We start from the raw sequence: 10,699 nt of genomic DNA, 5'->3' as shown, positions 1-10,699 counted from the left end.
TTTCAATGGCTTTTATAGGACTGGATATTTGTGTTCCCGCGTGGGATCGGAAGGAGAGTGCACTGAGACCGGTCCAAAGGCTCAGAGATCCCTGCCTGCACCTGGGCAGATGGCGGAATCAGGCTTAGGCAGGTGGAAGAGCATGGCAGATTCCTGCCACAATACAGAGAGATGTTTTCAGACTGCGCAGTGCTCTGCATGTCAGATTTGGCTGTAACTTGGATGAAAAGAGTTTTTGTGCTGCACGCTCAGTCTCAGAGTTAAAGTGCTGAGTGCGGCTCCTACCTGGCGGCCCCAGAGCTAGTAGAAAATGGTACATCCTCCATTTTGAAATTGGAGAGAGGTGGAGCCAACATCCAGAGCAGCCGGCAGCTCTGCAGCTCAGAGCTGCAACCGATTCAGAGTCACAAGCGGCTCAGCTATGTTGGACTGGGCGTGGCAAGCCTGCAGTACCTGTTTTTGACCTAGGAATGTCACAGCTTAGATTCTTAAGTGTGTAGCGATTTAAAAGCACAAAACAAAAGTGCTCCTGGATAGTAAAAAAATTACAGATTCACAATAGGAAAGATTCAGACATAGAAGGCCTTTAACTGGGTCACAATGTTGGATAAATGTACGTAGGCTTGAGAGCGAAAGAGAAGAAAAATATAGAAAATAAAGTTAATGCCTTTAAAAAAAAGGGTAAAGTCTTTAAAGAGACAGAGTACAGATAGTTATAGATTAAAAGAAGTAAAGTGATAGAGTAAAAATAAGCCACGTAAAAATGGAAAATTCACAGAGAGTCTGGATTATGTATTTTGTTGTGTTTTCTTTGAAATTTTTGACTGTAAAGGAGCTAAATACAGAGAGACATTTCATTATATGGGCTGCCAGGCTAGACCAGAATGGACATTTTAATGGTATGACTTCAGAATTTGGATCTAAGAACATGATGCTTTGGAAAAGAGTTTCTTCTTTTGTTTTCACAGAGGACGAGACTCTGTGGATTGCTTCTATCCCAATATGGTATGATAGACCACGCCCTCCTGAAAGGTTGCTGTGAACATCTTCAAAAAATTACTTCACTCAACTGCCAACTGAGAGGAACCTAGCACACAGGTTATACCATAAAAGACCTAAATAACAGCGCCCCCATTCAGCAGGAAGCAGTTTGGAGAGAAATAACTGCGCCCATTTTCCCAAATATTGTTTATAAATGTTCTTTTACATTTAAAGGGGGAGATGATATAGATATGAATTTGCATTGGTATAGATTTTAAGGTCAATTTTGTTATATGTATATGTATTTCTGATCTTGATTAAGCTATTGTGATTGTAGTTCATTTTAAAAACTGTAATGTATAATTAGGAAATATAAGTTGTTAATGGATAATCATTGATAATAGTTAAGCTTGTAGTCATGTTATTAGATTTTCTAGATATGTAGAGATATATTTCAGTTAGATAGACATTCTTCATATCTTTCAAAGACTGCAGAATATGGCATTTAATGTTTTAATAACTTAGGGTTTTTCATGACAATGAGACACGTCTGCTCCTGGCAGCACCAATCTACTTCGAGAGGAAGATGGGCATCGAAGAGGCTACTTATGGAGTTTGTTAGCCATTTGGGCAAGAAAATGCTCTTGCCTGGACTGTTGCATAAACTGGACATAAAGAACCCGCAGAGAGAGGACTGCTGAACTTGCCTAAAGGTGAGATGGTCTTTCGGGGTTCCTGACTCATGAAAGAGTCGGCGAGACATTCTGCAGGACACAGCAGAAAGTGACTGAACTGTCTTTGGAATTTTTCTGCTTCATGGAAATGTCTGCTGGATACTGTGGGCCTGAAGCCCGAAGATGGATGCCCCAACGGTACAGAGGAACTTTGGGTGACTGTCCAGGCAGCGAGTTGTCTCTGTCATTTCTAGAGTTTTATAAGTTACTTATTTCTTGTTTACTTAGGTAGCATTGTATCCTTCTGGAGTCTTTGATGGAGTTGAAGAATAAATAGATAGTTATAGCTTTCCTTAGTTATGATAAAAGATAAAATAAATTTAAATATTGTAACTGTAATTCTTGCTTGATAACTGTTTTGTTATATGTAATTTTGCTATGTTAAAGTTGAAGCCTTCCTTTTTTGTTTAAACAGAAAAAGGGGAAATGATGGAGGAGAGTTATCTGTCTATGTTTCTCTCATTGGTTAATTAATAAAGAAAACTGCCTTGGCCCTTTAAGAGGACAGAAAATTAGGTAGGTGGAGTAGACAGATCAGAATTATGGGAACAAGGAAGTAGAGTTGGGGAGACGCTTCAGGCAGTCGCCATAGTGAGTCTCCATGCTGCTCCTCTCCGAGATGGACGCAGGTTAAGATCTCTCCTGGTAAGCCACACCTCGTGGTGCTACCCAGATTACTAAATATGGGTTAAAGGAAGATGTGAGAATTAACCAATAAGAGGCTGAAACTATGGGCCAGGCAGTGTTTAAATGAATACAGTTTCCGTGTAATTATTTTGGGTAAAGCTAGCCGGTGGCGGGACACAGCCCGCCGCTTCACACTACAGTTGAGAACCTATAGGGACATGAGGTGGAAGAAAATTGATTAAAAATAATGTGCTTTGGTGCAAAGCTTATACTAGGTGGACTTGTGATGGGCAATGTTGTCAGCTTAACAAAATCTACAATCACCTGGGAGATAGGCTTCTGGGCATGCCTATGGAGGATTATCATGATTGCCTTAACAGAGACAGGGTGACTTGGCTACTTTGAGTGCCACCATTCAAAAGCTGGAATTCTGGGCTATAAATGAAGAAACAGACCTAAACTGCAGCATACTTTCATCATTCTTTGCTTCCTAATTATAGATGTGCTATCACCAGCTTTATTACTCTCTTGCTGTCTCAACTTCCCTACCAAGATAAATATTACCCTTCAAATGTAAGATAGAATAAATCCTTTATCCCTTCAGTGGCTTTGTCAGGCTATTTCATCACAGTGGCAAGAAAATAAGGTAAGAAGTCAAGGTTGGAGTGCCAGATGGGGGATATCAGTGGAGGTGGAGCCACAGGCACTAAACTTTACCTGAGATAAAGTTCCGATTCCTAAAACCCAAAGATTTTTATTCTGAATATGTCAATTTGGTTGGAAGCAAGCAAGATCACCAGGCAAAAGTTGGGAGCATGGGGGTAGAGGGGAGGGAAGAGGGGGAGAGAGAAGGGAGAAGGGGAGGATTGGGGAGAGCTTGGGGGAATGGGATGGTTGAGATGGAGGAAGGGTGGATATGGGAGCAGGGAAGAAGATATCTTAATCAAGGGAGCCATTTTAGGGTTGGCAAGAGGCCTGATGTAATTATCTTTTCTGTCTCTTTAAGAGACAAGCCATGCCTACTCCCTACCTCATCCGCTGAGGCAAGCTGATCTTCAGCTTCCAGCCTGAGTTCTCTCTCTTTTCTATCTCCCTCTTGAAGAGGCAGCTTCTGCCTATCCTCACTTCTCCCCTTCCCCCGCTTCTGTCTATCGCTTCTCTCTGTCTTCTCTTCTCTCTTCTCTCTCTTTCTCTCTCTGCTCTTCTCCCCTTTTCCCTTTCCCTCCATAACCCACCTAATAAATATCCAACCTCACTCTGCATGGTGTGCCTATCTCTCATCTGCCGCCACCACATGGCTCGCCACCCAGGACCAGCCAACAAAAATTTAAGCAGTCTCTCTTCCAGCATCAGGAAAATAATAAAAGGGTGAAATAGAGAAGAACCAAAACAGCCAAACTGTTAGACTGGAAGATGAAATGGAAGGCAGCAAAACATACTTATTAGGAAAGACTTAAACATTAGGTTAACCTTAGCTTCTTCTGCCTAGAGGCCTAGGGGAAAAATGAGGGCACAAAGTGTTGCATGACTTGCACCAATAAGGCAACATAATCCATACAGAAGTTTATTAAAAGCTCCAAGTGCCCAGAATCTTCACCAGTCAGATCACTAAAAGCAAAGGTAAGAAAGAAAAAGTGACAACTCCACTGTTGTTTCTGGTAAATAAAGGTGTGTTCTTGGGTCATAGTGGTTTTCGAGTGATCTCATTGACCTCTTAATGACTCTCCGATGGTGACTGAACCCACCTGTGAGACATCATGACCCACTCAGACCCCCTTTCTGTACTCATATTGGTAGTGCATTGGCTGACACAGTGAGCTATCTCTGAACTGTGCCCTGGAGGAGCTGATCCTATGGGGAGGCCTGAAAGAGCAAGTCTTCTGTGCTCACCAAGGAAGGGAAGGTGAAGATACCAGTGGGAGGTTCAGTTAAAATAGGCCTCCCTATTACTAAGAGAATTGTATTGAACTAGGTTGCTCTCAGGCCTCTTTACCTATTTCACACTACTCAAGTGTGCCTCTGGGTCCCAATGAACCAATCCCTGAAGGGGAAGCCCAGCCCCTTAGGCTAATATTTACTTATGAAATCTTGTGGGTGTGCGGCCCGCCTTCTCTTTGTTTTCTTGCGCTCCTCGCTGGAACCTTTGTAAGTTCCCTTTTCTTTCCTTTATTAAAGCTGAATATTATATATTAAAGCTAGTCTGGTTAATCATAACTGCCAATCAACCACAACCCTTCATTTTGGCGCCCAACATGGGGCATTTGGGAGCCTTTAGCTCCAGTTCCCGGGCTGCGTGGCAGGGATTCTGCCTTGGGCTTTTGACTGCTTCATCAGGTCGTCCCACACACAATTTTGCGCCACAGCCGCCTGTGCACTCCTGCACTCAATCTCAGCACAGTTTCCCAGACTAGCCTGTCCTAGCCCTGCTGGTACAGAGCACAGGACGTGCACACATGACTCAGCCTGAGCGCACTAACCCCTCAGGTGGTGCCAGTCCAGGCTGGCCTCGAAATCCAGATCAACCTGCCTCTGCCTCCTTCAACAAATCCTACTGGCCTGTGCCACCAGAACCCACTATTTTCCTGGGTGGGTTCCCCTAGGAATCCTTCACATTCTCCATAAACTCTATTTACAATTGAATATTCCCACCACAACAACACACTGTATGGAGTCATACAAATGAAGTAATCTGCTTCTGACTCACTTGCTGGGGTCTTACAGAATCCATCCAGCCCTGACTCAGGCCATGGGCCAAACCAAGCTCTGAAGAGTCCAACTATTTAGATTGTTCAAAACCCTCTCTTGGGGAACTGTATACTTCAGATTCAGGCAGGATATCACACGACACAAGCTGGGGACAAGAGGTACAGATGAGTCCCTCACAGGTCTGTAACCTGAGTCTTCTGACTCTTGTGTACCATCAGGGTCATATGGGACAATGAAGATGTTCAGGTAACCAGGTTGGCCTTGTCCATACTCTGATCTCAGCAGTCCCTATGAATTCATCTATAAGCTGTATGGACACCAGATCATTATTCACTTTGAGAGGCAAGCCATACACTCCCCCCAAAATTCAGCACTACCAGATACCAAGAAACACCACTTCCATGCACTAGATTCAGCCTTGCCCTTCAAGAGCAGGAATAAAGCTCCATCCTTAAAGGACAGCTTTCTTCACTATGAATGGGAAAAGCACCTACACTCCACAGTCTCCTGTCATGGACACCAAACTAAGGCCAATGTCCTAGCAGAGGGTTCCTTGATACTATGCCCCACATTATGTCAAATGAGTCCCAGACCTTTGAAAATGCTGTTACCACCCATAGGGACAAATGCACCTATGATCATCCTACTGACATTTTCTCCATCCATGACCCAGGTCTGGGAGAGAAGCAAATGTACCTCTGGGTAAAACCCATGCCATTCCATGCCATGCCATCCCCAACACAGGGTCCAGCTTTAGGAAGATGATTACGGGGATGCAGTGAAGATCTGTCTCTGATCTCGGCCAGCACTAATGTCTTTCAGTCACAGTTATCAGTGTCATTAAGGGATGCCCCTCTGGTGAGGGATATAGGGATGCATTGTGTACAAGGGTATTCTGGATTCAGGAGGAACAGTTTGGCTCAGGAGAGACATCTCTCAGGGTCCCAACAACTACGGGTATGCCAGACACAGACTGGATCTGCTTGCTGAGGCCAACTTGCAGCACCATGCACTACCGGTGCCACAGAGAGCTTCATAAGCCTAGGGCTTTCTGTGTGCCAAGGAAGCAGTGACACTCGAGGATGGAGAAGAATCTACACTGAAAGGTTTCATCAGTACAAGCCACCTAGAGGAAGAGCCCAGTTAGGAAGCAGGAATTCTGCCTGGGGGGAGGGGGGGAGGGGGAAAGCAGACACACCCACCAAGAGCCAGGCAGTAGCTCAGCAGGAGCCACCCCTAGCAAGAACTTGCTTGCAGGGAGCAGGAGATATTGGTGTCTTCCCCTCCACACTCCCCCCCACCCCCATCTACCAAAAGACAGGCAGTAGCTCAGCAGGAGCCAACCCTCGAGGGAACTTGGTTACGGCTGAGTTGTTGGTGTCCCGCCCCCAGACACACCCACCGAGAGCCAAGCAGTAGCTCATCTCGGCGATTGTGCGAGCACAGTGGGCCTCACGTGGTGTGCTCGGCGGGGCTCATAACCGTCACCTCATCTCCGTAGCTGAGCCTGAGTGGTGCCATGGATTGAGCCAGGGGAGCTGAGTGGAAAGTCAGAATCGCCATGCAGGATCCTGGCGAGGCCTCAGGTGGTAGAACAGGGGTTGAAGAAGATGAGGATGGACAGCAGAGACCTCGAGCTTCCGATATCCAGGCTAGCTCTCAGAGTTCGGCCGCAGAGGGTGACCAAGACGAGGTCCCTCGTGAGAGTGGCCCACAAGATGCCAGTAGCCAGTCTGTTCCAGGCAGGTCCTGTCCAGGGAGCCCTTTAGGGTTAGGTGTGGCAGCCGAAGAGGCAGCTGTCGTTCCCCAAGACGAGCTGCCACCACTTCTCCCTGGACCCAGTGGAGATGTTGCAACAACTGCAAGTCGACTCCTGGAGTTGTATCCTTTCCTGGGAGACCCTTGGCCAGGGCTATGGGAAGATAGGAAGGATGAAACGTGAAACGAAGTCTTTCGGGTGGGTGAGCAGGAAGGTTGACAGCAGGGGAAGGAAGAGTCAGAGTGGTACACTCTGGACAGTAAGTCCAAGAAGAAACGTCATGCTGGCAGGACAGGGAGTTGCCTAAGCCCGAGAAGACTTCATAATGTGGAAGAAAACCTGAACCGTTGGGGAGGCGGGAGGTGGATGACACTTGTTTAGCATCGTCAGAAAGAAGATTCTGGGGCAGTCTTGGTCTTGGGTTGCACATGGGAGCAGTGTCAGACAGGCCTCAGAAGTATACCAGGCCACATAGCAATAGGAAACCTAATAGTGGATGATACCTTAACCATCGCCCCCTTCCAGCTCTGTAAGAGTGCCTTTCAGGTCTGCTGTAGAGGCAGACATGGCCCGCAGGATCCTGGTCGCCAATGCCCAGCGCCAGCTACTAATGGTTCCACAGGAGTACACCGTGAATGACAGTACCTTGGTTGTGTCAGTTTTCCCAAAGCCTGGAGTAGGGGTGGCTTCGGGGTTGGGAGGCAGTGTGCGCTCTAGGGGTGTCCTAATGGAGAGACACCGGTGGGTTAGATGTAAGTGGGAAGGCATGGTGTGAGGGACCTGAACAGATCCCTCATTTCCCTGATGGTGTTTCTTTCTCTCACATTTAGTAGGTGGACAACTGACGACACCAGTCTCTTCCAGATTTCCATCAATAGCTTCCTGGACCAGCTCTCCCTGGTGATGAGAAATATTCGGCACTTCCAGTTTGTGGCTGTTGTCAAACGAGGAAGAGGAAGGATTCATCACACCTAAACTTCCTCCCCCTAAAAGACAGGACAAAGGCATTTCGTGTTTTTTGGTAATTGATACCTTGCCTTCAAATTTCAATGTTTAGATGCGATTTCCCCTTTATCAGTCCCATGCTTGGCTTGTTTCCCTTTTGCTTAAGGAAAGGGTGCTTAAATGTTTGTTGCTGAACAAAATAAAACCAACATATTGTGGTTTAGATGTTTTTGGTTAGGTTTTGGTCTGACATTACTTTTGGCTATGGCAGAAGCCTCCAGTTATCTCATCTGTGTACTTTGGTTGGAAGGAAAGTTCTGAAATTTAAAATTTCTCACAGTACAAGTCAGGGAAAGATATTTTAGTAAATGGAAAGAAAATGGCATTATTTAAAGTCAGTTACTTATTCAGCACACAATATGGTTATCTTTGAAGTAAGATTTTTTTTTTGTTAGAATATGATAAAGAGCGTTGCTAGCATGCCAGAGTCCCTGAGTTCAACCCCAAAGTACTACCAAAAAAAGGGTGTGTGTGTGTGTGTGTGTGTGTGTGTGTGTTCTATAGAACTAAGTATATAAAGGCAATAAAGACATTTTTAGGTTTATCCTTTAATATTTTTTCCTGGAATATTTCTCTTATGGAATACTAGCTTTTCCATTTCCTCACACTTTTCAGGAAAAATTTATGTTAAAAACATCCTATATACAGATTAGTAAATGTTTAGGCTTATCCACTTTTTCCTATATAATAAATAATTTAGTTCATGAAAAATTACTTCCTTAAGGTATATTAGAAGAGGCAGATTTCCTGAATTAAACATTTATATAGTCAAGTATTAAATTTCTCCACGTATACTACTCGACCCTTTTCTAATATGGGCCTTACACTCACCAAATCTCGGTCTTCAGACTCTCTTTCATGACCACTGGGTTGATCGTTTTCATACAGAAGTGAAAAACTGATTTAGTTTGAGAGGACAAGAAAGAAACACCAGAGCAGGATATTTGAGGCTCCAGGCCTTCTTTCAGATTAGTGCAGAGCGACATCGAGACAACTGGTTGTGCTTGTTAAGTAGTGGCTAGCTGTGTACAAGCAGCCTGCATGCGAGAATCTTGCTAAACTCACTCATTAGTTCTTGTGACTGTTTATATATACGTACGTATGTGTGTGTATGTATGTTTGTATATGTATGTATATGTATGTGTAGTAAAGGCAATTTTATTTCTTTCTGATCTGATACTGTTTCTTGATTGATTGTTTTCTTTCTTCACTCTGTCTTGGATGTTCCCAGTCCTTCTGTCTATCCCTGGTATGTGTTGGGTGGGGGTCAGGTCTCTCCGAGAGCCATTCCTACTGCCTCCTGAATGATGAGGTTTTGTATGCAGGTGGACAGGCACGGCCACAGGCTCCTGGCTCGATTGGGTTGGGCAGTTACCTGTGATCTTGTGAGGACTGTGTGTGGGGTGACCCATTCCTGGTCTCCGGTAGTTTTCTCATGTGCTGGGCTTGCAGGTCTCTAGCTGAGCCCTCTGGGAGAGGCAGTGCTCTGTCCCTCGGCAGCTGCCTCGACTTAGTCTCAAGGGCTGCAGCTGCCCAGATTCTCACAACCATCTCTTCAGCTCTGGGTGTCTCCTGGGGTCTACTGACAGTTTCTCCCTCCAGGAGGATGGGCACCAGATGTTGTGCGATTTCCAATTGGCATTAATACTAAAATCCCAGAGTCAGGCATTAGGGGGTGAAATCTGAAAGCTCAGAGAAACAGAGCCGCCAGCCACTAGTGCTTACTCCAAACAAAATCCTCAGACAGAATGGGGTATTTTGTCTCTTTAAGTCCTCAGGCTGAATGCCATGCCCTACTGTCTCCTCCCACCTTGAATTCCCCTGTCAGCCCAGCCATATCCCTTCCTGTCTCCATTTCCCTAGTGCTGCTGGGGTTAAAGGCCTGTGATCTCCAAGTACTAGAATTAAAGGTGTGAGCCACCACTACCTGGTTCTATGTCTCAGAGACTGGATCAATTTCGTGTAGCCCAGGGTGGCCTTCAACTCACAGAGGTGTGTGTGTGTGTGTGTGTGTGTGTGTGTGTGTGTGTGTGTTCTATAGAACTAAGTATATAAAGGCAATAAAGACATTTTTAGGTTTATCCTTTAATATTTTTTCCTGGAATATTTCTCTTATGGAATACTAGCTTTTCCATTTCCTCACACTTTGCCTCCCCTCTACCTCCCGAGTGCTGGGATTAAAGGTGTGTACCACCACTTTTGGGTCTCTATGGCTAACTAGTGAAACTCTCCACACTCTGATCCTCAGGCAAGCTTTATTTGTTAGAGCACAAGCAAAATATCACCACACTCATCTACTCTGTGTCTGGACTTCCATTGATCAGTGTCCGTCTCAGCCCCATTTCCTGTGCCTTTAGTGTCCTGCACCCCGTATACTTTGAGGCTTCTGTCTTGTGGGTGGGTAGATCCAGCTCCTGGTCGGCCATGTGTGTGAACAGTGCCTACTTGCAGTCTTGGAAGGATCTGACACTGGCCTTAGCAACTGACCTGAAGCAGCTGGGGCTGGAGAGGAGGGATGTCTACTGACTCAGTATTGGTGCTATTGGCCGAATTAAGAGTCTCTTCCTCCCTTCCTTCCCTTCTCTTTCCCTCACTGGTCATTTAATGACCTCCCTTATATCGTTTTGATGCTCAGCCCCCATCATGATCCCGCTGCAGTTCCCCTATATTTTGATTTTGAGAGAGATTCACCCATTTTAGGTAAAAATTGCCCTTCTCTCCTATTGGCTTAGCTTTGTTAATGTCACACAGGTAACATTTCAAACCATGTCAGTCACCCAAAGTCTCATTTGCAATGTTGAAGCAACCAAATTTGTCTAAGGCCTAAGGTAACTGACATACCATTTTCAAAGGCAGGAAACTTTTCAAAACTATCTTACCCTGTCTT

The 10,699-nt window shown here is 45.3% G+C and overlaps 1 protein-coding gene across 1 annotated transcript; it reads left to right on the top strand.

Moving 5' to 3' along the window:
• Positions 1-6,516: 6,516 nt before the first annotated feature.
• LOC119805548 (EKC/KEOPS complex subunit LAGE3-like) lies at positions 6,517-7,808 on the top strand. The gene is made up of 3 exons (XM_038317513.1): positions 6,517-6,929; positions 7,333-7,461; positions 7,638-7,808. The coding sequence occupies exons 1-3, from the start codon at positions 6,610-6,612 to the stop codon at positions 7,780-7,782; spliced, it is 594 nt and encodes a 197-aa protein (XP_038173441.1). The 5' UTR covers positions 6,517-6,609; the 3' UTR covers positions 7,783-7,808.
• Positions 7,809-10,699: the final 2,891 nt, after the last annotated feature.

The sequence above is a fragment of the Arvicola amphibius genome, chromosome X (assembly GCF_903992535.2).
Source record: "Arvicola amphibius chromosome X, mArvAmp1.2, whole genome shotgun sequence".
Taxonomy (NCBI): domain Eukaryota; kingdom Metazoa; phylum Chordata; class Mammalia; order Rodentia; family Cricetidae; genus Arvicola; species Arvicola amphibius.
Note: the sequence above shows the minus strand (reverse complement) of the source record. Positions and strands in the feature narration are given on the sequence as shown.